The sequence below is a fragment of the Ascochyta rabiei genome, chromosome 13 (assembly GCF_004011695.2).
Source record: "Ascochyta rabiei chromosome 13, complete sequence".
Taxonomy (NCBI): domain Eukaryota; kingdom Fungi; phylum Ascomycota; class Dothideomycetes; order Pleosporales; family Didymellaceae; genus Ascochyta; species Ascochyta rabiei.
The window spans coordinates 1,246,667-1,269,946 of record NC_082417.1 but is presented as its reverse complement, the minus strand read 5'-3'; the positions used below and the strand labels follow the sequence as shown (position 1 = coordinate 1,269,946).

Below are 23,280 nucleotides of genomic sequence, written 5' to 3'. Positions count from 1 at the left end.
ATGCCCACTTGAGTCTTGAGCGCACCACAGCCTGCCTTGCCACCATGTCGGCCTCGGATTCGCCGCCGTCCATGTCCACGCAGGCCTGGGACGGCAACGCTGCCTTTTCCCCCGCTGGGCCTCTCGACCCTGCCCTTGACGCTGCCCCTGCTCACGACCCTGCCCACGACGCCCCCGGCTTCTTCGACAGTCTCCTCAACCCCGCCTTCGCCTACACACGCTCGGCGCCCTACGACATGGCGTCATCGCGCCCCCAACCTGGCCGTCTGTCCAACGGCTACGTCGACCTCACCTCGTCGCACGTAGACCTCACGGCCCCCGACTCGCCGCCGCGACGACGAAAGCGCGACTCGCCGGCACCAGGCCCCTCCTCCAAGCGACACAAGCATGACCACGGCACGTCGGCCGAGCGTCCCCACGGCAAGTCGCCTGCCAACATGGTCGAGATGGACCTATCACAAGACGCTGCCCTTTTCGACCTCCTTCAGAGGCAGCGCGAAGAGGCGCTCGAGTCACAGCCCAGGCCAGAAGAGACCGTCACGACCTTCAACAACTTCAACTGCGTCATCTGTATGGACCGGCCGACGGACATCACAGCCACAGCATGCGGTGCGTTGGCGCTCACTGCCAGTCCCCAAATCAGCCTCGATCAACAGCACTGACCAACAGCAGGCCACCTCTTCTGCCACACCTGTCTCATGGAGGCTCTCATCGCCGGCGAAAACCGCACCGGCCCGGGGGAACCAAAACGATCGCAGTGCCCCGTCTGTCGAAAGAGCATCAGCCGCACCAGGGCTACCGACATCATCCCCATTCTGCTAAAGAAGGGCCTAGCCACGCAGCCGCGGAGGAAGCCTGCCGCGATGCCTCCCGCTACGGCCCCAAAGGTACATTAACGTACTGCTTTTTGCACTGCATCTTGCACTCGATGTTCATTGCATCATTCAATGCATCTTACACTGGACTTGCACTTGATGTTCATTGCATTATTCAATGGATCATTCAATGTATTTTGCACTGAACTTGCACCACATGTTCATTGCATTATTCAATGCATTCTTCAATGCATTCTTCAATGCATTCTTCAATGCATTTTATCAGCTGCCCGTCTGTCTTGGACGCACACTAACCTCCCGGAAGACCAGATCAAGGCAGCCACGGATTGTAAAGGTACGAGCAAGGCCACGCATACCCGTGTACGAGGAGGAGTTTGTCTAAAGTCATCGAGGCGGAAGCACACGGCATGCGCGGTACTGGCGCTGGGCTCGATAAACAGAGCGACTGGATGCCTTGGGAATTACACCACAACATCCGAGCACTTGGAGTCTAGACTGCTGCAGGGTCCCACTCCACGGTAATGACGTACATGACCATGACGTGCCTCGAACACGAAATAATGAAAGAGCTCGGAATCCTCCACCAACCTCTGTACCCTCCACAGTTACACACCCAAACCTCACACTCAAATCTCACCCTCAAATCACATCTCCGCCATGCCAGACCCCAAACTCACTTCCTCCGTCGCCATCGTCGGCGCCGGCGATGTTGGTGCTACGATCGCATACTCGCTGATCATGAACCCTGTAGCTGGCGATATCCTAATGATCGACCCTAAGGAGGAGGTCAGAGACGCACAGGTCCAGGATCTGTCAGACGCCACATTCCACGGCAACACCAGCACACGCGTCCGGGCAGGAACACACAAGGAAGCAGGTCAATGCGACATCATTGTCTTCACGGCCGGCGCGAAACAAAAGAAAGGTACAAATCTCCTCCACACCTTCTGCCTCCACTCTCTCGTGACACCGACGTGTGCAAATGGTTGATACTTCACAAGGCGAGTCGCGAACCGACCTAATCGGGCGCAACAAGTCCATCCTCAAATCGGCAATCTCCGACATGCAGCCCTTCGCAGACCACACCATCCTCCTGCTGGTCGCCAACCCCGTCGACGTCATCACCTACTTCGCACAAGAGTACTCTTCCCTCCCCAAGTCCCAGGTCATCGGTTCCGGTACTTTCCTTGACAGCGCGCGCCTGCGCGGCGTTCTCGCCTCCAAAGCCGAAGTCGCTGCGTCCAGCATCGACGCCTACGTCCTCGGCGAGCACGGCGAGTCTCAATTCGTCGCCTGGAGCGCTGCGTCTATCGGCGGCGTGCCGCTCGAGCAGGCCCTACTCCCCGACACCAACCTCGACAAGGACGCCATTGCAGAAGACACCAAGAACAAAGCGACCAACATCATCGAGAACAAGGGCGCGACCAACTACGGTATCGGCGGTGTGGCGGCTAGTATATGCAAATCCATCCTCTTCGACCAGAGGAACATCCGCCCCGTCAGCCACTGGCAGGAGGAGCTGGGTGTTTGTCTGAGCATACCGGCCGTTCTTGGACGTGGAGGGCTGGTGCGGACGATCGAGCTGGGACTGTCAGGGGAGGAGAAGGAGAAGCTGAAGAAGAGTGCCGAGGCACTGAAGGAGATCATCAATGCTTAAAGTTAGATGTAGAGCACTGCGTATCTTATAATCCCTACAGTTTTCCTTTTTACTATTGTTAGTTAATGTACTTTTTCTTTCTATTCACTTTAAACACTATACCTACACCACAATTCTAAACTCTTCTATAGACTTAGACTATGTTATAGTATAATCTAGTAAGAATAACTCTATATAATCTCTATAATTCCTCCTTCTACTATTGTTAGTTATTATACCTTTTCTTCCTATCCACCCCCAACGCCACACCCCCCACCCTGCCCTTCTTGTCGCTCACCCGCTTCCCGCGCCCTCTCCGTTGCTGTGCACACCGTCATCCAATGCAGATATCAAAACACCAGTGCCGCCAGCAAATCCAGCACGATTCCCCTACACTCTGAAACCAGAGTAGCTACAGGTCATCAGGGGGAAAGAGAACAAACAGGCCCCTGGGATAGTGGTTTGGATTGAACTTTTGGCCTTTTGAGGCCTCTCAGCCTGGCGTGTGTTCTTTTACGAGGCGAGGGCTTTTAGATTTCACTCTGTATAGGGACACGTGGTGTACGCGTGAATAGCATCTATTTTAAATCAAGTTGGTGGGGATTTTCTGCTCGTCTTGCTGTCTGGGTATCGCTTTTTTTTTTTTTTTTTTACATTGCAGATGGTTATTTGCCGGATATAGACTCCAGGATGACGGAATAGACTAGGTTTAATTACAGAGACATTTTAGTCTAGATGGTAGTGGTGTAAGAACTAAATATGTTTCTCTCGGGCCTTTATTCATGGTGTATTTTCTTACAGGGCGATTGGTTCAAGGCACGAATCAGAGGCCGCGAGGAGTTCTTGGAATTTGATCAGCTTCTGTACAATGAGTTCCCAATTACACCCTTGCTGGCCATGTTCCGTCGCTTTTTTGTCTCCAAGATACGGGTCTCACTAGATTCTTCCTTCTCGGACCCAATATGAAAGGCTCTGTGGGGGACGCCATAGACCATCGGTGACAAGCATCGCGAATACGGCTCGCACGGTGAGATCGTGCCTCAACCTCTAGGGAGTTGATATCCACAACACATTTGAAGAGGGTTGATACATCGTGTGTGGTTTGCGTTCAAATTAAAGTACACCACGTTTTTTGGTTTCCCGTGCATAGAGGATGCCAAATGTTCCTTGCGTACCACCAGGGTTATATTGAAGGCATGTATAGATAGGAATACAAGACCATTTTGAGATCAACACGGGCGTCAAGTACGGTTGAAGTCGGTGTCTGGATTTCAGAAAACATTGCTGCTCTTGTTAACATAGAACCTTCGAAATCCGCGTCAAATTATGGGAACGTACGTATATGTCCGGAGAAACGCATCCTCGATTTTCACTGCGGCAGTTGAGAGTCGTACAAGTGAGTCTACCGTGGTCGAAAGCCAATACCGGGGGCAGGTACTGGATCTATTGCGATCCACCCCCTGACTGCCGGCATGGAAAAGTGACGGTGCGCCCTCCAGGGAGGACGGAAGGACCGGTAAGGTTACCATTTGAACCAGTCGCTCAAGATACTTGCCCGGGTGGATTTTCATACGCAGGTCATCTTCGTCGCAAAAATGAGCGTCACGAACATAAAATGGAGGTCTGTCGTAGTGTGCAGTCGTGTAAACCTGAGCAAACCCGATGATGGTGTGGCCCTTACACCCTCTCTCGCACTCCCCTCCGCACGACTGCACCAGGACACACGTGTGTGCTAGATATCTTACAGCTTTTGCGTGAGTATGCCGAGATCTCCTGCGCAAACGCTTCACCAGAACGTAATGCCGTGGCATATCATTGGACCATGAGTATTGGAAAACAGTGAAGCGTGCATTTTCGCAAGAAGCATCTAGGAAGTTGAGTTTCCGAAAGTACAACTGCGATTGCACGTTACTGAGCTGCTCACTGGCGCAAGCAATAGCTGGTGATACCGAAAGCTGGACCATTGGACAAAATTCTAGCCGGATACGTTTCATCCTCCCGACGTCTTGCGAGCCCTGGATGACGTTGAGTTTGTATTGCCATATGAACCTCAAGGGCTCTGACAACAATAAATGCTGAAATTGAAGGATGTTCCACAAGAGATCATACGGTGATACTGTGTAGTCAATGAGCTTCGCGAGTTGGGTGCTGTCCTCGCCATGGATACGCTCCCTTGAACTTTGCATCAGTAAGCAAAGCAAAGCGAACACTCGATCTTGTGGAAGAGCACAGTGTAATGTACCATATAGATCAAAGAAATCCTCAAAGTTATCATCATAGGCTTTCTGCAGTCCGCTTTGGTGATCGTCCATCATTCCCGCCATTGTTCGGCTTTCCGCGGAAGCTCCCTGACGCCTCCTGTGCAGACTTGGGTAGAGTTTGTGTGATGTTTTTCCATGCTTGGCCGACCAGTAGTCGTTGTATGAAAAGGGCATCGTCGTGTGTCCAGCTACAAAGCAAATTTTCTTCGCCAAGGTGAACTCTTGCACAATCCATAGCCTGGTCCAATAATCTACTTGTGACAGCTCGTTCCAAGAAATCCTGGTCGTTTCTTGGTTGTATCGATGAAGCAGCCAATTGCTCTTGATGCTCTTGAGTATCGCTTCGGTGTGTTGATCATGACCCAGGAAGCTGTAAACCATCTTCGCATTCGCGTATATGTCGCCCATCATCTGAACCTGACTACTTCTTTCTCCTACATCCTGCTGATTGATACAGACCGCATCTGTCCAGACAACTCGGCTCTTGCGTCTTGGACGAATGGCTTCGAGGAAGTGCCTAAGGTTCTTCCGGACGACGAGCGTGGCCCCGTTGACTGTGATGACATATGATGGCTCTGGTGGTCCCCACACATATGACAAAGCTGTGAAAGTGTCGACGTGATTTTGGAGGTCTGCCGCGAACAGTTCGCATTGAATGGGTGAGGTGCAACTACGGCTAAGCAGCACTCGCAACAAACGGAAGCTGTGCCTTGCTGACCCTAAAGGCGGGTAAACCAGTTCGGAGTGGGCCGACATACATTCTTTGAGATAATTGTGCAGGTGGGTATTGTTCAATAAGTGATTGCATCGTGCAAACCTAATAGACTGTGAACCAGAAGTCAGGTTGTTAGTTCCAGTGCACAGCCTCAAAACACAGCCTCGCTGCCGGTATGAGTGGATACGAACAGCTTCGCCGAAACAGGACTGTTTCCTGAACGGCTTTTAGCACATACACATGCTAACGAGGCTACACAACACAAGAAGAAACAAAACATTGAGGTTATTCTATGAATTGCTAAAGTTGGTAGACGCCGCCGGTTCGCCACGGAATCTCCCGCTTCCCGCCGGATCAGAACAATGTTACTTCTTTGCACATCTTATTCCTTGATTATTACCCTGTACGGAATGAATCATTCCACGGTTCATGGTTGCTACAGATTGAGATAGCTGATCGTTTATGCATAAGAACTGTTACCGAAGGCTGTCCATTTCTCGACATCTGCTTAGGACATAAACATCCGGCTTACATATCCAACACTCCAATTACTTCGAACTTGAGCAGTGTATGTATCCTCTGCTTTCACGGTTAAGTGATGTGATGGAAGGCTATCTTATGGATGCATGTACAACAAAACAAACAGACCTTCCCATCATGCCGCCAGCACTGTCGGCTATAGCTTGGGAGAAAAAGTCGTTCTTTGCTGCCTAGTTGCGTATAGCATTTGCTTTGCGCACTGTAGACGATGCGCACTTCTCCATACGTAACGAACGCACTAATTCCTATTTCGTTCCGTGTAGCTGATCAAGCAGTTGAGTCAATTCGTGCGGTCAAAAATTCACCGCTCGCTACCAGAATTAGAGATATTATGATACCTAACCCTCGTATAGTCCGGCTTGGTTTCTAGCCAAAGCGCCTAAGAAGAGTTGCAACTTGCTTCAGACGGCTATATCGGGTCTATAGGAATGGCCCGATTTGCTCACTGTTGAAGTCATGTGGTATTGGGGAGTTGATGCAATCTCTCTAACCAGTAACGTGTAGGCACTGGAATGGAGTTGAACTCTGGAGAGCCTGGTTTTGGAGATTACTTAACAGCATACTGACTGTAGACACCATAGTCGCAGTCCTGTTCCGCAGTCATTTGGTGGGCTGTGTCCGCCTTTTGTTCGTTTCGCTGCACGTTTCGGGGTAAGGATACTCGATCACAGAAGCCAGGCAGTGCTATCACGTATTGCAATCCTCAGATAACGGTACTGTCAGAGGTCGCTGTGTCACAGGGTCAAGTTCATTAGAGGTCATTGGACAGACAGATGATTGAAACGACCGAACCGCAGTCATTTTTCCGGGATATATATGTGCTGGTTCTGCGTCCTGTGATCTGGCGTGCAGATCAGTGGTTCGAATAAGTGAACCAAAGAATGGCACAGCGTCCCAACTTTGTCATGGCACAGTCAATATTGGGCCACGCACTCTGCTGGTATATAAAGTGTACACGGCCCGTACTATATCTCACTTTCATTATACTGCATTAGCTCGAGTCATATCAGGCCTTTCATCCACATACACACCAGCAACACGCTCCCACTAACAACCATTTCTACCATGACTTCTTCCGATTCATACAACATTATGGCATCCACCACTTCAGAAGAGGTTGTCACAACACCAGCAACGAGTGCTACACCCTTTGATAGACCGACGTGGGAAGGCAGGCCCGCCTTCCAGGACTCCGCGAATCTCAATCCTACCCACTCGGAGGACTACGCAGACATAGGCGATAACTGGGGCATTTCTGACCCGTTCGTCATAGATCACTGCTCCTCGTCAACTCCTGGGAACACACAATCCGGGTTCAAGTTCGAAAGCTCATGGGGCACTGGCCCGCCTGTAGAAATCCCCATCTACAACACCCACTTCACGGTCCTTTCCAGCATGGACCAGCGATCAGGAAGAACTCACTACCTCCTCTTGAGCAACCGTGGTTTTCTCTTCCACGGCCACCATCCCACCGTGGAGTGGAAAGCACTGCAAACGCTTCATGGCGACGGAGCGGAATTCGCATGCCTGCCCATGCACGTCGTGCCTGCGAGCTACCTGTTCCCGGCGCACCAACCGTGGATGCAAAAATTCGCGGGAGACGAAGAAGATGCGGATGTGTTTGTGAAAAGCCAAGCATTTCTCGCTCGGGAGAGATACAGAAGCGACCACCACGCTCGCGCGACGTACCAAGAGGTTTCGCGGTGCGAGGTGATTGCTCAGTCGCCGCATTCAAATCTGGCGCGGTATTTGGGCGTGCAGACGAAGATGTTTGGGGAAGAGGAAAGAGTGGTTAGTATCGCGTATCAGCGGTACAGTATGGACTTGCATGAGTTTGTGCTGATGAAGAGGTTGTTGCTGCCGCGCCATGTTCCGCTTGTCATACGAGGTATCGAGAGGGGAATGCGGCATCTTCATGGACTCGGGTTGATTCATTGCGATCTCCGGCCAATGAATGTATTTGTCACGATTGGAGAGGAAAAAGGTGAAGACGGGGGTGTTGTTTTGAAGGAGATTGTTATTGGGGATTTCGATGCGAGTGTGATGATTGGAGAGAAGATATCCTTAAAGAGGGCGAATAACGAGTGGTGGCCTCCAGAGATAGAATGGGATGTTAAGGCAGGGGAGTGGGTTGACGAGTGGTGTCTCGAAAAGATGAAGAATTGGCTGAAAGAAGGCGCTGGCATGTGGGAGTGGGCCAGTGCAGCGACTATTTCACCACCTCCAAACACCACAGGTTGTGTTCCGATTGCTGTTTTGGAGGGTTCTGCCGCATTCGCCTCCGCTACCTATGATGGTGTGTGGTAAGAATGCATCCATCCTGTCTGCAACAACACTTGTGTAGACGAGGCTCCACATCGTCGTTCAGGCGTAATTGAAACTTTCGTGGCATTAGCGAATCATAGTTGAAGCACTTCGAGGTCTTCCGGGCACCTGCATGTCGTGAGATGAATCCCTGTTAGTGTTTTGATCGCCAGAGTTGGTCACTGCACCCCACGCGTACGTGACAACTCATCACGTATGGGACGGAAAAGCTGACAGTCATTCTCGATGGACACAATCTAATCGTGACGCACCCATTTCCCACCACGGATCTTGTTTACGCATCCCAAGAGCAGAAGATCCACTGTAAAGGGCAATTCGATACTCACTGTAGGTGTTGCGCTTATGTCGAGATCATTGTGCCGTAGTAGAACATTCTCACAGTGTGGAGCCTTCCAGGAACTATTTGCAAAGTTACTGACCACTGCTCTAAACCAGCTCGCCAGCCCAGGGAGATACTGTTGGTTCGAAACCGCTTCATTCTAAGATGTGACAGTAACTTTACAACCCGTGGAACGCTGCATCTGCTCCACAAGCTTCCAGTCCCCTGATAAAGGTTATCGATTCGAGTCGTACGCAGTGATCCAAGTGGTCAAGGATGGGATTTCAATCCACGAGGCATGAGAAAAGCGGAAATGTATTTACGTCTCCGGTCAGTCGCAATCGCAAGGTTCATGACAGCAACCGGCACATGATCGTATCGACCTACAAATCAGCCTTGTCGCAATTCAACCAATTCAAACATGCTTCCTTGATATTGTACAGGCGTATTTTCCTGGTCTAGTGCTCTATTTCACAGCTTCGTGTAAGCTCTATCAATTTCTCCCACTATGTTAATGCTGTGTTTACTTGGACGAGCCCTTAGTTGCGCGTACAACCCACAAAGGATCGAGATGCCCCATCAGCCGCCCAGCTGCAGACGCAGCAATAATCGTGCCATGATCATCCGTAATTCTCTGGCCCTTCTCGTCCCGAGCGCATAGGTCTACAAACTCAACCTCCTTCCACCCGGCAAAGTGCAGGTAATCTATCAAAGTGTCAGCGAATCATACTGCACACTCTGCGCGGGATACTCACCTCCAACAAACTCCAACCTCGACTGCTCATTCAACATCATCCACCTCCCCACCACCTTGTTCGGGAAACAACGATTGCTGATCGCTAAGTGTATCCTCCCGCCTTCCTTAGTCGCCTCTAACAGCCTCGTGCAAACCTCCAGCGGCTTAATCAGATAATCGATGCTCACGACACAAGTCACTGCATCGAAATTTAAACCCTTCTCGGGCCATCCCGCACACACATCGTGCGGTGCTTTGTTTAAATCCATGACTCGCCACCTTTCCTTCCCCTGGAACAGTCCGTTGAGAGCCATCTCTTCCGCATTCAATCCCACACCGAAGACTTCAACGTCGCTCTTTTGCACCGCGCTCTTGGTCGAGGACGGATAGAAACTCTTCCAGCTCGTGCAAAGGTCCAAGATCTTGCCTTTCGAGGGCAGAACGGTGTCGTAGTATGCAGTTAGTCGTTCAATGGCAGGGTCGTCGATATGCGTAACCAGCCGCGGTTGGCGGTAGAAAATGCCATCGTCATTCTCATCCTGGCGTTGGAAATCATAAGAATTGTACGGCCATTTGTCATAGCGGGGTTTGTATGGCGTTGCTGGGAATGGCGTTTGTGATGGGGAGGAGGTGGAGCTCATGCTGTGTTCTGCGAAGAAGTTGGGCGGGAAACCAGGGAATACTGAGGAATACGGTCGGCGCTGGGTGAGTCGAGTCAAGGAATTTAGCTGCAGAGAGCGCGTAAATGACATTTGCTTCTCGGACTGGAGGTTTTGACAATGCTTCCAGTCGCGGTTCAGGCCGCACGCGTGATGGCGAAGTCGCGGTTCGCCGAGCGAGGTGATGATGTCATCATGAAACGCGTTACCACGTGAGAATACCAAACAGTAGGTTTTGGTCTCTTTTACAGACTTTCCACTAATTGTGACGACAACAGCCTAGTAAAAGGAATAAGACGTAGAGTGAAATGTCGACACTGATCACCGTCAGACCCCTGTTCAAACCGTTTATTGCACTCCACGAATACGCTGAGACCTAGTCTTTCAACCTCAAAACGGAAGAAATTCAAGAATATGAAATCTTATGCATATCAATTGCAAGTATTTGAGAATTGCAACAAGTCACTGTAGCACTTAAATTGTGAATCGTCGATACGGCACCCTGGTCACTATATAGCGCAATTGCAAAGATTGAAATAGCAGTCATCATTGCCAAATGCAAATGCCACCACAGCCTGTGTACCGATGAGTGTAGGTAAAGTGACTTACTCATCTTCATCGTCCCATACACATCCAAACGCTCTGACGTTCCGCTCTCGGCCCCCTTCCAACATACCCCCGCCGTACACCTTCTCATCTACCTCGATCTTTTCACACACCCAAACCAACTCAACCGTCCCCGCCGTGCCCTGTGCAGCTGTGACCTTTGCCTCAAAATCAAACGCTCTACTCCCGTTCACCCCACCGGTAATATCCCACTCAACCCCAAACGCCCCCATCGGACTCGCAAACCCCGTCTGCACCCGCCTAACCCTCCCATCACTCTGCGGGCGAAACCGCCACGAGCGCCACGCAACGATTTCCAGCCCGCCAACATGCGACGTAAGCGCCACAGTCGGCCCGCTAGACCATCCGTGCGAGAGAGACGTGTAAGCGGCGTCGTTCTTGTAGCCCGCGCTGCCACGGTAGTACAGCGAGCCGTTTGCGCTGAGGCCCTCGGCCAGCGTACTCCCCGTCATCAGCGGACTGTCGAGGAGGTAGCCCCACAGCGAGCGTGTGAGTGCGAGTGCGCGAGATGGACGGGCTGCGGCGAAGTGGGAGAGCACTTCGATGCTGCTTATGAAGGGGCTGATGGTGTCTGGGAGTTCCGGGGTTAGGGGTCCGATGGGGCCGTGGAAGGAGGTTAGGGCGCGTGAGAGGGCGGAGGATTGCGTGAGGGTGGTGGTGAGGTTGTAGAGGAGAGCGAGGGCGTTGCCGTCTTGTGGATGTAGGGTTGTTGTTCCGTTGTCTCTGTACAGCGACGCGGACTCATCCCAAAGCAGGTGGTTGAAAGCTGTTTTAAGGCGCGCAGCTGCAGTACTCCACTGCGCACTCTGTTCCTGTAATGAGGCATTCGCTCTGAATGGCGCGCTAGTTGCCTTGGCCAAGCCGTTTGCAAGACCAGCAAAAGAAGCTAGAGCGTGATAGTCCAGTGCATTCAGCGCGCTGTTATACCCCCCGCCACCTTGACGCGCCCAGTCATTAGGTCTCGTCTGCTCGTGCAGCCCAACTTCGTTACCCAGACCACTTAGTATGAAGTTTAGCCCGTGTGTGATGTTCCCCCAGTGCGTCTCCAACCAGGCCTGATCGCTCGTCCAGATCGCGTAGTTGAACATAGCAATCATACTCCACGCATGATACGTATCACTCTGCGCTCCGTTCCGAAAGCTTCCCGTCGCCGGCCCTGCAAACGGAAATCGTCCCGTGGTAGCATTCTGATAGTAGAAGAGCGTGTCCAGAGCATTGTAAACAGACTCTAGACCGTCGTGACCGAGTGCAAGAAACGCTGTCGTGCCTTGGATCCCCAAATCGCCAGGCCAGATTGCTCGGTCTCTCTTTGCGCCGTCGACCAGGAGAGGCCCTGTGATGCCAATGCTGTTGTTGTACGCCCACCCGGGTCTGACTTGCGGTAGCCAGCGTCCGGTGTCCTTGGGCGCAATGTTGGTTTGCACTGTATATGCGCCTGCATACCAGGTCCGGACCAGGAGCTCATCGTCAGGTGTATAGAAATGGCCATCGTATGCGCGAAGATTTGGCGTGTTGGGCGCGAAGCCGATTGTGCATGTTATGTTGGAAATTGAAACGTGTGTGAAAGAATTAATGGTAAGAAATCGGAAGCCTCCACGGAACCTTTCTATGGGGGTAGTGTAGAAAGACGAGCCTTGGGGTAGAGTATCATTCGGTGCTTGATCCCAGTCTTGAGTTGGTGTTGCTCCGGTGTCGTCGGAGATGGAGCCTACAAAGGCTGGAGACTCCGCGAAAGCGAGGGAAATGTATGAGGCGGAGGTGTTCGTGTTGGAACCCCTGTCGGCGTTGAAGCTGATCCATCCTCCGACCTCGATACCGAAGTCGAGGCTGACCCGGCTCCCGGGGCCTAAATAGTAAGTTCCCTTCTTGTCGAGCGAAGCTGTGATGTTGCCGGACTGTGAATGTATAGTAGCAGGCTTGATGTTTCGCGTTGCTGGACTGTAGTTATACGCGTCCCATTGCTCTGTTCTGTTAGCAGAGGTAGAGAAAAGAAGTGAGTATACAACAGAAAGGATCAGAGAAACGGAAAAACCTGGTCTGTTTATCATGGCAACTGTTGGTCGAGACATCAGAAGTTTTGTTGATGTATACTGGGTACCTGTATATCCCCGTCAAGGCTGGGGTCCCCGCCTACGGTTTGCCGAAGCATACATGGCCTAACGCGGGGTCGCAGAAACAAGCCCTGGGGAACCTGATCGTAAATGTTCAGCGGCCGTGCGGATGATGTCACAGCTGCAGTATTTGGTACTTTGTTCGCCTGTAGATCCCCCGGGTAAATCTTGGTACGGAGAAACTCAGTAATCGCGTCAATCATACGAAACAGCGATCGATCTTCGGTTTGGGAATATTGACAAGACCGTACATTCGTAAGGATATCAACATATCATGACTGTATGTACAGTCTCTACGCTCAGGTCATACACAAACGCCACGTATTAAGGACGAGATACAAGTTCATTGCGCATGAAAAATTTCACCGTCTAAACTTGACTCAAACTCGGTCTGTTGACTTGCTCTTTCGTTGTCGAACGTGGACCTGTACCGGTAGCGATAGCGGACCTAATTACTCAAGGGGGTTAACGTGGGTTGACTTCACATTCAATGGCTGAACAGACGGGTGCTGAGGTGTTGCTGTCCCAGAGTTGGCGTCGGGGGTGCCTATCCCAGAGAAGGGGCTTACCGCTCCGCTTGGGGGCACAGGGATTTTGATGTCCTCGGGGCTACCGGGGACCATGCTCTGGGGAAGGTTGGGTATCTTGATGCGTTTTGCAACGTTGTTGTAGCTTGAGGGAATGATCTTCCTTGATGTCAGCAAGCACGCCCTGTAGATAGAGCAGCGGCAATGCCTACCTCGATGATCTCGTCACGCGGAAACTCGAGTTTGGGGATGTCGGCCGCATTACATGCCATGAGATACCCGTAAAGTACACGTAGAACCGACTCGTGGGCAATGATGAGTAGGTCATTCTCTTCCCGTTCGAGCTCGAGAATGATAGGTTCCATGCGTACGGCGAGATCGTGGTAGGACTACATGCACATTGTTGGTGAGTTGTCGACTGCGCAGTTTCCAAAATTACTCACCTCCGCCCGTGGGTACCTATGATGATAGGGGTCTGCCTCGTGCTTGGTCACTTCATGAGGGAACTCTTCTCTGATCTTGCGCTCTGACATCTTCTCGCAAACTCCAGGGTTCATTTGGCTCATCTGTGATCGTTGCCTAACACGGTATCCCATTGACGCCAGATATTCAGAAGTTTGTACAGTGCGTCGGCGTGTAGAGGTCCAGATGGTCAACGGCTTTAGGGCGGCATCCGGCGCCCCTTGATCGATCAGTTTCAGCCTCTCTTCTTCACGATATCTCAACAGTACATCGCTCATCTGCTTGGCATACTCGTGTCCGGCTGGCGATAGATCTGCGTCGGCTTTGTACGAGTCTTCCTCGCGTGTGGTGCCGGCGCGCGCAAAGTAGGTCTGCCGAGACTTGATGTGCAGGTTGAGCAGGTAGAAGACGATTCGCTGCGACAGATAACCGAAGGCGCAATTATTTACGTGAACCCGCTCGCCTGCGTTGATCATCTTGATCCAGTGAAGATCCTGCTCTTCCATGGTTTCGAAATGCGGTATCCTTGAGTTGATTCTCGCCAGGTAGTCTCGGACCGCATCCTCGTCGTTCCAGCCCTTGTAATCTGGGGAGGAGATCTTGACTCGGCGAACGTTCTCCTGGATGATGCGCTCGTCTGTGCATTGGGACTCGATGAAGACTGTTTGGATTCCCTTCTTTGCGAATTCTTTGGCCAAGGATCTTCGGCCTTGGCTGATGGCGTTTACAGCATCGTAGATGGCAACCTGACCCTTTTCGTTTTCGAGGAAGTGGTAGATGTCGTCACGGCATTTCTTCAGGATCTTGTTCCGCAGCAGCACCGATTGCGGTGTAGCGTTGAGGAAGAAGTAGTCCTCGGGCACATCCTGATCAGGGCCAAGCGTAGCGCGACGGTAGTCGCCCAAGTGAAACACATGCGTCTTGACACCCAGCCACCGCAGGTAACGGGCTATAGCGACCGAGGTGTGCGTCTTTCCTCGAGCTGGCAGTCCAACGGTGGCGATAACAATGCGTCCAGAGTGGAAGAGGCGGCCGGATTCTGTGCTGTACAGTTGGGCTGGTGCCATCTCTTCTTTCCCAGGTAAATCATGAATAGCGTCCACGAAGGTACTCGACCGCCGCCTAAAGCGGGGCGAGTTTGCGTAGATCTCTGCTGTGCTGCATGTGGTGAGCGAGGCATTCAGGCACGACGAAGCCGGGAGGTGCCGCAGGTCAAGGAGGGGTCTTGCGACTCACAGTAAGGTATCCATGTTGGGCAATTAAGAGAGCAGTTCTGAAAGGCTCGAAGGTTGAAGGTTGAAGGTTGAAGGTTGAAGGTTGAAGGTTGAAGGTTGAAGGTTGAAGGTTGAAGGTTGAAGGTCGAAGGTCGAAGAAGAGAAAAGGAAGAAGGGGAGACGTAGACTCAGGCCCGGTCAAGGGTAAGGTGGACTGGGGCCGTGGAGGCGTTCAAGGTGCACAGCGCTTCTGGACCAGGGTGTTGGAGCTGAGATGCGTTTGGCGTTGGCGTTGGCGTAGGCGTTGGCGTTGGCGTTCGTGCGGCCGAGCAGTGCCAGTGACGACGTGCGACAACCAGCGACGGACAGCGGCAAAGCACCCACAACGCGGCACGCAATGTCGCAGGAGAGTCAGAGGGCGCACACAGGCAGGAGATGCCTGCAGCTCGTGGGTCTGGCGCAGCAAAGCAGCAGAGCAGCAGAGCAGAGCAGCGCACAAGCAAGCCCGCCAGTCCAGCCATGTCCCAATCGTGTCTGATCGCAGGCGCTGGCCTGAGCGCGACTAGCGTCTGGTTATGTCATCACAGCTGCTCTCTGGTGAGAAAAGTTGTGTTCGCAGCGTCACGCCTCGACGACTATCGACGTCGAGCAGCCAGCCATCGCGCATCTCCCCACCACCTGCGCCCACATCCTCATCTCATCCCGTGCAGCGCCGCCGGACTCGTTCTCCCCCTTGCCCTTCCCCTTGCCCGCCACCGCCGCTCACACCCCGTGACCTCGCCGCCATGGCCGCACCGCCGCAGCTCGTAGTCGCCAGCCCGACCAAGGAGGAGGCTGTCTCCGCCGTTCTCTCGCACAACGGCATCCTGCCCGGCCGGCTGGGCGAGCTGTACAATGCCTTCCAGGAGCGGAGAGAGGCGCTCGGCCTGGCCAACCCGGGCACCGTCGAGGGCATTGCGCGCGAGGTGCAGCGCGACGTGTTCCTGAACAACGCCAGCTTCTCGGGCCTGCGCGCTGAGCTCACCAAGGCCTTCAGCGCCGCCCCGCTCTTCCAGGTCGCCCACTCGCTGTCGATGGGCTCGCAGGTCCAGCCGCCCTACTCGTACATGGTCCTCTATGGATCGCCAAGGGTTCGTCGCAATGCAGTGCTCGACGCTCGACGCTCGACTCTCCCGTCCCGACTCTCCTAGGCTGACATGGCGCAGACATTCATGCAGGGTAACCTCGACAACGAGATGCAGTTCTCCGGCCGCTTCAACTGGCGATGGACCTCGGCCTTTGTCTCCAAGTCGGCCGTCCAGCTCACGTCGCAGGGCAACATGGTCTCGCTCGAGAACGACTACACCGGCTCCGACTTCTCCGCCTCGCTGAAGGCTGTCAACCCCTCGCTTCTCGACGGAGGCATCACCGGCATGATCATGGCCAGCTACCTGCAGGCCGTCACACCAAGGCTGTCGCTCGGCATCGACGCCTTCTGGAGCCGCCCGGCCTCTGCCTACCCGCCAGAGCTCAACGTCTCGTACGCTGCGCGCTACAAGGCCGCCGACTGGATGGCCTGCGGTCAGATCATCCCCGATCGCGGTGTGCTCGAGGCCTCCTACTGGCGCAGGCTCACCGAGAAGGTCGAGACGGGCATCAACTGCAACCTTGCCTTTGCTGGAATCGGTCCTGGCGGCCCCATGGCCGGCCCCCAGAAGGAGGGCCAGGTCACCATCGGTGCCAAGTACGACTTCCGCACAACTTCTTTCAGGGCGCAAATCGACAACAAGGGCACAGTCGGCTGTCTGTTGGAGAAGATGATCGCACCGCCGATCCGCATCACCTTCTCTGGTGAGATTGACCACAAAACAGTACGTTCAGCGACTTGGATCAGACGCCATTCACAGCTAACACTTCACAGAGCGCCGCCAAGCTCGGTCTTGCCGTTGCGATAGAAGCTGCCGACGAGGCTGTCATGGAGCAGCAAGAGATTCCCGGTGCCGCCCAGCAGGCCGGCGCCATCCCCTTCTAAACGACTCTCCTCCGCACACAATCGCATTGTACCGACTATAATCTCCTAAATCTTCACTTGGCTGTATTACCACCCTTCTTGGATCGAGCAAGCGACGCACGTTTTCTCCTATCCCACGATAATCCGGTGGTCGGTTGGATCTCATCAGCACGTTTGGACGTTTCCAAAAGGCGCCTTGATGGCATGGAATGAATAGGTCACGCTTGAGCAGCGGAGACCAGTGGTGGAGTTGACATGCCAAAGGGAGTCGAGCGCAGAACACTGTCTGCGCGCTGTATATAGAGAGCCTGTGGCATAAACGATCTGTATAACGCATGTACCTGAATTCTAGCGTCGCGAACGAGCCCTGCGCCATGCCTTTGTTTGTGAGTGCTGGGCGTAGCTGAGAGACGACACGAGCATTGGGGGTTGTGCTTTATGACGCAATCCATTATGAGTCGAGAAATATTGTACAGATCGTGATAATGCAAATGCGCTCCCTCTGTCCCGTGGCGCTTCAACCTATGTGCAATACAGCGTATCGTATCCTCGCCTTCCTTCCTTCCTCATCTCCTTCCATAGTAAAACAGGCATGAAGCATCCGCGCTAGGCACTGTGTGTCGATAAACATCAAGGCGCGCGCTATTTAACGTAGGGGTCTCACCGACCATCCATCAACGCATGCGGCGCGCATCTTACAACGCAGGCTTCGCGTCCTGGGCACCAGGGGCCATGAACTATTCAAATGTTAGCATCTCGCGCCGCCCACCTGCCTCTCCTTCCTAACATCCCCAGTTTCGGGCTTGCTCTCAACACGTACCTCGTTCTGCGCCCTCTGGTTCATCAGCTCGGCGCGCTCCTGCTCGACAATCATCTGCTCCTCGCTGTAGGCCAGCGCCCAGGGGACGCCCAACAGCAGCGCGCTCGTGCTGACGACCCACAGCGTCTTGCCGCCAAACAGCAGCCCGCTCTTTGTCCACGAGCTGACCGTCTCGTACTTTGAGGTGATCGAGCGGCGCGTCGAGGCCGGGATGATGTCTTTCAGCGCGGTGATGCGCTCGTATAGCGTCTCGTCGGGCGCCACGAACGAGGATTCGGATTCCAGGTCCGACTCTGGAGTTGCTGCGTTAGTGTGCGTGTTGTAGAGGAAAGATCGTCATTTAGCCGGAAATAGAGCTGTGGCGGCTGGAAAGGTGCTGGCATACCAGAGTCTGTGTCCCATTCATCCTCGTCATGGGGGCCGTCCTGCTCGCGGACGAACTCCTCGTCCATGACTTCCTCGAGCTTGACCATCTTGGCAGTTGTGTGTTGGTATTAGGAGGTGTGGAGGGGGAATTGACGACGAGATGCGATGTCGAGGTTGGATGCGCGGCGTGGTGTTGATGCGCGGGATAGGTGCGATGATGATGAGCTTTCAGAATTCTTGATGAGCTCGGACTGCGCACGGACGGAGTCGTCGCCGCGGGCGATGACGGACTTGCTGCAACGCAACACCACAACATGTGCATAACAGTCGCCTTACAGTGTAACCGCCAAAGAAGGCCATACTGTAACGACAGTCAGGCTCCTGATGTGTAGCACCATGCTTGATGAACAGAAGATCGACGGTGGGGGACATTGGACATCCTTTATATCATAAACTATAGGCATGTCCTGAGATGCTCATGATATTTCATCGCAGAAGCGACAACCTCATCAGTGTTGTCAGCAATTCAATCATGGCTGGGCGAGGAGGGCGTTGATGGGTATGACAAACTTTCCACATTGCCAACATGGTCACGAATCACTGTCACAACCCCACTTCATCACGTCCGCTACTATGCCCTCATAGTACGTAGAGGACTACCTTCTCAACTCCAGTACAGAGAGAGCCTCCAAATTTATAAAGCCAACACATGGCCTCTAGAAGCACCTCAGACGGACAGAACACTACCTCGGCGTCGAGAACTTACAATTCAGGTATCCTACAACTGAGCTCTTTCTTCTTCACTTCTATGTAGACACAATGTATATGCTGTTATTTTCAATTAATAGTATCACTTCTATGTTTTGAAAGCACCTTGTGTCCTTGACGTTATCTATCTGGGAACTACACCACGTTGCTTCCTTGATCAAGCTCAATACTTCACGATTCTTCTATCATGCTCCTAGCCAGCAAGAGTTTGATTGCATCAGCTTTACAAAAGCTTATACCACAGGTGGCCCAATAGAACGAAAATCTAAGCGAGCGAAAGTATCCACTGCAGTCTAGACTGTGTGTAGAATGCTGTTCGAGTCGAGGTGGAAAAAAATAACGAATACGTCATTGGTTCTCGATGACAAATGGATACATCAAGAGACATTGAGTATCCTCACATCGTCTCTTACAACGATACAACACATCAATCAGTCAATCAATCACCAGAGACATTTTCACACACAACCGTCATGTCATCTCAAACTAAGCCTCTCATTCTGCACGCTCATGCAACAGGACCAAACCCCATTAAAGTTGCCATCGCCCTGGAACTCCTCAAGCTTCCATACGAAGTCAAGTCTTGGGAATTCGGTGACGACCCAAAGAACGGCGTCAAAGGTGCCACGTTTCTCAAGATCAACGAGAACGGCCGTGTCCCAGCTCTTGAGGATCCCAACACCGGCGTTGTTAGCTGGGAAAGCGGTGCTATTCTCAACTATGTAAGGAGGCAGTACGATGCCGACGGCACGAAGCTGGGACCGAGGAGTGCCTATGGTGGAAAGCCATCGGCGCAGGACGTTGTTGATTTCGAGAAGTGGGAGTACTTCCTCTTGACCACGCTCGGGCCGATGACGGGACAGACAAATTGGTACAGGTATTTTCTACCCATCCTGACTGTTACCATTGTCAACGACTTACAATGTTGCAGGCACTACAATCCCACCAAGAACGAGGATGCTCTGAAGCGCTATGTCGAGCAGACGGATCGATGCTACTCAGTTCTGGAAGGCCAGCTTAAGAAGACAAATGGTGAGAGCATTCTTCCTGGCGGTATTTCGGCGGTCGATGCTCATTTCGAGCCTTGGGTCCGCCAGCATGAGTATGCGCAAGTGCCGCTTGACAGACATCCTACTGTTCAGAAGTGGTTGGAGAAGATGAAGGGCTTGGATGGGGTGAAAAACGCATACAAGAAGATCCAGGAGGCTTCAAAATAAAGCGTACCTCACGAGAAGGAAGTGATAAAGACTTTTCGACACATGAAGTCAAAGTAACCAAAACACAGCAGCCTCAGCCCCCCCTGGGTATTCTTGTTCACATGAACACCTTACTATGGTATCCGGCGAAAGTAGAGTCCCACGGCCAGTGCAATGTGGAGGAAAAGCAGAGGCTTGGCAAGTCCGACCTTGGAGGTTTTCTTGGCTTTCCACCAATTCGCGGACATCTTTTCTCTTTGTCATCTGCAACAGCGTCTGTGCGCGCTCGTTATAAACATTAATACATAGTAGGCGTTTTTGCACAAGACCCACCGCACTGGCCATGGGACTCTACTTTCGCCGGATACCATAGTACGCAGGGTATCGCTTCCGCCAGTACAGAGCACAAGTTTTCAATCTCCCCACCAAATCGGAGCTTCACTGAGATGCAATTGCGGGGCCCCAGGGTTGTGGCCTAGCTAGTGTGTAATTAGACACACAGACTAGCCACTTAAGGCAGGTGCTCATTATCGTTCACCAATGCTCACCTCACGTCTTTGCAAGGAATCCTGAGCTGAGCTGCAATCTCACCCGTTTTTTGACGCGTAATGTCTGATACTTTCCGGAGCAGTGGTTGGTTTTTCAAAATCCCGGACCGAATACCGACGCGACGAGGAACTCATCGGAGTAGGACATTGATGCGCGTCAACCACCTGATTAGAATATCTCGTATAGTGACAAGGTGGACACAAATTGCAAATCTCTTGCGTAACTAACCCGAAACGCAGGGTTAACCCGGATCTCATGCTTCTGTTGGCTAGACCAAACATGAATACTGGCAGGCTCGAGAGATTTCTGGGTATTGCCAGTGAAAGCAGACGTCACCATAGGATGGCAGTAAAGACATAGATACAAACACCATCCCCTTCAGGCAACCAGGACTGAAAATCATCAGCTTCGCAAGCTCCTCAACACATCCACTATGGTTGGCCCCAATCTTGCCCTTCTCTCCCTCTCCGGCGCCGCCGTTGCAGCAGCGCAGTCCTTCCAATCCACGCCCGTCCTTGGCTGGAACTCCTACAACCAGGTTGCCTGCAGCCCAAATAATGACGGCATCACCAAAGCCATCAATGCGCTCGCTGACCGCGGCTTCGTCGCTGCAGGCTACAATTACTTCCAAGTCGACTGTGGCTGGGCCTCGCGCGACGGCCAACGCAATGCTTCCACCGGAGCGTTGGAGATCAATGCGAGTGCGTTCCCGAACGGACTCAAGCCGTTGAGCGATCTTGCGCGGAGCAAGGGTATGAAGTGGACTATGTATTCCGATGCTGGCGTGAGAATGTGCGATACTCAGGTGCCGAGTCCGGTGTTAGGGACGCTGGGGCATGAAGCTGTTGATGCGGATTTCTTCAAGAGTCTGAACACAGAGTATGTCAAGTGTAAGTTTAGCCCTGCTCGTCAAGTGTGTTTTGGCGGACTGACATATGGACAGACGACAACTGCTATGTCGATGGACCAAATACCAACCAAAACGCACCCAAAGACCCGAGAACCGATTTTGCGTCTCGCTTTGGAGTGATGTGGAAGGAGTTGCAGCGCGTGGATATTCCGGGCATGCTGATCTGCCAGTGGGGTACTCCGTTCTCTACTTCAGGAGGCCTGCAAGGCCCCAAAGACTGGACCAAGGGTATCTCGACATCGTTCCGTCTGTCAGATGACATTGCTCAGGGCTGGGGAAATGTCTACCGTATCTACAACCAGGCTGTTCACATCGCTGCATCTGGTGTTATTGGACCCGGCCATATCGCCGATGCCGATCTGCTTGAGGTTGGTAACCAGGGCATGACTTTCGACGAGCAAGCTACGCATTTCGCGGCCTGGGCTATGCTGAAGTCTGCTCTCATGATCTCTACCGACGTAGCGGCCTTGTCTAACGATGCCGTTAAAGTCTTGCAGAACAAGGATTTGCTCGCCATCAACCAGGACTCGGCCGTCAAACCCATCACACTGAAACAACGCTGGACCTCTGACCGCGATCTGTGGAGCGGCGATTTGGCCAATGGCGATGCGGCCGTCCTAGTCGTAGATCTCAGCAACGCGCGCCGCACTCTAACCGTCCAGCTCGCTTCACTCGGTATCCAGTCTGCAACCATCAAAGACCTATGGTCTGGCACAACCACCCAAAATGCCGCCTCGTTCTCCAAGCAAGTAAACGCCCGCGGCTCGCTCGCTCTGCGCTTGTCCAACATCAAGCGCACCTCTACCACGACCAAGTACAGCTACATCTCCGCATCCACCGGCTCCCTGGCTGCCGGCGCAAATCTCCAGTCCTGCTCGGGCTGCACCTCGACCAACAAAGTCGGCAACCTCGGCGGCCCCTCCAACGGCGCGCTCACCCTGAGCAACATCCGCACCAGCCAGGCTACCCAGGCAGTGCACTTCGACTACATCAACGGCGAAGTCGGCTACCTGGGCGGCAGCAACAACGAGCGGCTAGCGTCCATCAGCGTGAACGGCGGTGCGGCCAAAACAGTCAGCTTCCCGCTCACGGGATATAACTGGGACAAGGACGTGCTGAAGAGCTACGCAGTGGAGCTGTCTGGCTTCAGCACAACAGGAACGAACAGCATTGTGATTAAGGGGGTTGGGAGCGCTTACGCACCGGACGTCGATAGGGTGGGTGTTGTTGCATAGACGATTGTATTGGTAACGATGAGCAGGAAGCGACCAACGGAAGAACATCTCAAGCCTCACTCGCCCCTTATCAGAGTGAGTCCTGCTCCACAAGCTACCCTGCTGTGTATTGGACGCGTAATGCATGAACGAGTGAATTCGGAAGATCAACAGCCAGATGACCAGATGCAGAGCATCGAGCACGGAATCGTCTTCGTCTCGATTTTTCTCGCTCCCCGGTTCTAACAGTCTGATCTCGCAAGCGCCTCTGGGTTCTTCTGTTTCGACTATCGACAGAGATGACGATTCTGGTTCGTTGGAATCTGGGTCTTCGCGAGGTATCCGTTGGATGACAAACGTACCCAGACCCCTTCTGAATCTGTGCTCCCCGTGTCAAGACGTCTGGCTGTTTGAACTCTGCTCTCAAGAGTCGACAATGGGTGTCTACGATGAGTTTCCTTTTCGTAATCAAGCAAGCTAGTACTCCTCTTTAGCGATG

General features: G+C 52.9%; 11 protein-coding genes across 12 annotated transcripts, besides 7 other annotated features; 6 read left to right on the top strand and 5 right to left on the bottom strand.

Annotated features, from left to right (window-relative positions):
- Nucleotides 1-44: 44 nt before the first annotated feature.
- Nucleotides 45-896, top strand: EKO05_0007925 (RING-type E3 ubiquitin transferase; the record flags this gene model as incomplete). The annotated part of the gene is made up of 2 exons (XM_038941022.1): nucleotides 45-609; nucleotides 673-896. 2 exons carry the CDS (start codon nucleotides 45-47, stop codon nucleotides 894-896), a joined length of 789 nt encoding a protein of 262 aa, XP_038796936.1.
- Nucleotides 897-1,493: 597 nt separating this feature from the next.
- On the top strand, nucleotides 1,494-2,493 carry EKO05_0007924 (uncharacterized protein; the record flags this gene model as incomplete). The annotated part of the gene is made up of 2 exons (XM_038941027.1): nucleotides 1,494-1,761; nucleotides 1,838-2,493. The coding sequence occupies 2 exons, from the start codon at nucleotides 1,494-1,496 to the stop codon at nucleotides 2,491-2,493; spliced, it is 924 nt and encodes a 307-aa protein (XP_038796937.1).
- Nucleotides 2,494-3,106: 613 nt separating this feature from the next.
- Nucleotides 3,107-3,124: a tandem repeat.
- A 619-nt stretch (nucleotides 3,125-3,743) lies between these two features.
- On the bottom strand, nucleotides 3,744-5,489 carry EKO05_0007923 (uncharacterized protein; the record flags this gene model as incomplete). 2 transcript variants are annotated; one of them, XM_059637158.1, is made up of 3 exons in its annotated part: nucleotides 3,744-3,756; nucleotides 3,811-4,367; nucleotides 4,422-5,489. In XM_059637158.1, the coding sequence occupies 3 exons, from the start codon at nucleotides 5,487-5,489 to the stop codon at nucleotides 3,744-3,746; spliced, it is 1,638 nt and encodes a 545-aa protein (XP_059493141.1). The 2 variants fall into 2 exon arrangements, with proteins under 2 accessions (XP_059493141.1, XP_059493142.1); XM_059637159.1 differs by having other exon boundaries at nucleotides 3,744-5,489.
- A 1,564-nt stretch (nucleotides 5,490-7,053) lies between these two features.
- Nucleotides 7,054-8,295, top strand: EKO05_0007922 (uncharacterized protein; the record flags this gene model as incomplete). The annotated part of the gene is made up of 1 exon (XM_038946325.1): nucleotides 7,054-8,295. One exon carries the CDS (start codon nucleotides 7,054-7,056, stop codon nucleotides 8,293-8,295), a length of 1,242 nt encoding a protein of 413 aa, XP_038796938.1.
- Nucleotides 8,296-9,155: 860 nt separating this feature from the next.
- On the bottom strand, nucleotides 9,156-10,120 carry EKO05_0007921 (uncharacterized protein; the record flags this gene model as incomplete). The annotated part of the gene is made up of 2 exons (XM_059637157.1): nucleotides 9,156-9,337; nucleotides 9,388-10,120. 2 exons carry the CDS (start codon nucleotides 10,118-10,120, stop codon nucleotides 9,156-9,158), a joined length of 915 nt encoding a protein of 304 aa, XP_059493140.1.
- Nucleotides 10,121-10,632: 512 nt separating this feature from the next.
- On the bottom strand, nucleotides 10,633-12,723 carry EKO05_0007920 (uncharacterized protein; the record flags this gene model as incomplete). The annotated part of the gene is made up of 1 exon (XM_059637156.1): nucleotides 10,633-12,723. One exon carries the CDS (start codon nucleotides 12,721-12,723, stop codon nucleotides 10,633-10,635), a length of 2,091 nt encoding a protein of 696 aa, XP_059493139.1.
- Nucleotides 12,724-13,217: 494 nt separating this feature from the next.
- On the bottom strand, nucleotides 13,218-15,004 carry EKO05_0007919 (uncharacterized protein; the record flags this gene model as incomplete). Its single annotated transcript, XM_038941153.2, has 4 exons — nucleotides 13,218-13,451; nucleotides 13,505-13,681; nucleotides 13,736-14,912; nucleotides 14,991-15,004. The coding sequence occupies 4 exons, from the start codon at nucleotides 15,002-15,004 to the stop codon at nucleotides 13,218-13,220; spliced, it is 1,602 nt and encodes a 533-aa protein (XP_038796939.2).
- Nucleotides 15,005-15,038: 34 nt separating this feature from the next.
- Nucleotides 15,039-15,126: a tandem repeat.
- Nucleotides 15,127-15,248: 122 nt separating this feature from the next.
- Nucleotides 15,249-15,286: a tandem repeat.
- Nucleotides 15,287-15,429: 143 nt separating this feature from the next.
- Nucleotides 15,430-15,473: a tandem repeat.
- A 280-nt stretch (nucleotides 15,474-15,753) lies between these two features.
- On the top strand, nucleotides 15,754-16,979 carry EKO05_0007918 (translocase of outer mitochondrial membrane; the record flags this gene model as incomplete). Its single annotated transcript, XM_038941151.1, has 3 exons — nucleotides 15,754-16,098; nucleotides 16,174-16,818; nucleotides 16,869-16,979. 3 exons carry the CDS (start codon nucleotides 15,754-15,756, stop codon nucleotides 16,977-16,979), a joined length of 1,101 nt encoding a protein of 366 aa, XP_038796940.1.
- Nucleotides 16,116-16,154: a tandem repeat.
- Nucleotides 16,980-17,510: 531 nt separating the features above from the next.
- Nucleotides 17,511-17,536: a tandem repeat.
- A 117-nt stretch (nucleotides 17,537-17,653) lies between these two features.
- EKO05_0007917 (mitochondrial import receptor subunit Tom22) lies at nucleotides 17,654-18,251 on the bottom strand (the record flags this gene model as incomplete). The annotated part of the gene is made up of 3 exons (XM_038941015.1): nucleotides 17,654-17,695; nucleotides 17,779-18,071; nucleotides 18,164-18,251. 3 exons carry the CDS (start codon nucleotides 18,249-18,251, stop codon nucleotides 17,654-17,656), a joined length of 423 nt encoding a protein of 140 aa, XP_038796941.1.
- Nucleotides 18,252-19,385: 1,134 nt separating this feature from the next.
- Nucleotides 19,386-20,129, top strand: EKO05_0007916 (Glutathione transferase; the record flags this gene model as incomplete). Its single annotated transcript, XM_038940988.1, has 2 exons — nucleotides 19,386-19,789; nucleotides 19,844-20,129. The coding sequence occupies 2 exons, from the start codon at nucleotides 19,386-19,388 to the stop codon at nucleotides 20,127-20,129; spliced, it is 690 nt and encodes a 229-aa protein (XP_038796942.1).
- A 113-nt stretch (nucleotides 20,130-20,242) lies between these two features.
- Nucleotides 20,243-20,483: a dispersed repeat.
- A 607-nt stretch (nucleotides 20,484-21,090) lies between these two features.
- On the top strand, nucleotides 21,091-22,802 carry EKO05_0007915 (Alpha-galactosidase; the record flags this gene model as incomplete). The annotated part of the gene is made up of 2 exons (XM_038941160.1): nucleotides 21,091-21,547; nucleotides 21,601-22,802. The coding sequence occupies 2 exons, from the start codon at nucleotides 21,091-21,093 to the stop codon at nucleotides 22,800-22,802; spliced, it is 1,659 nt and encodes a 552-aa protein (XP_038796943.1).
- Between the last annotated feature and the right edge of the window lie 478 nt (nucleotides 22,803-23,280).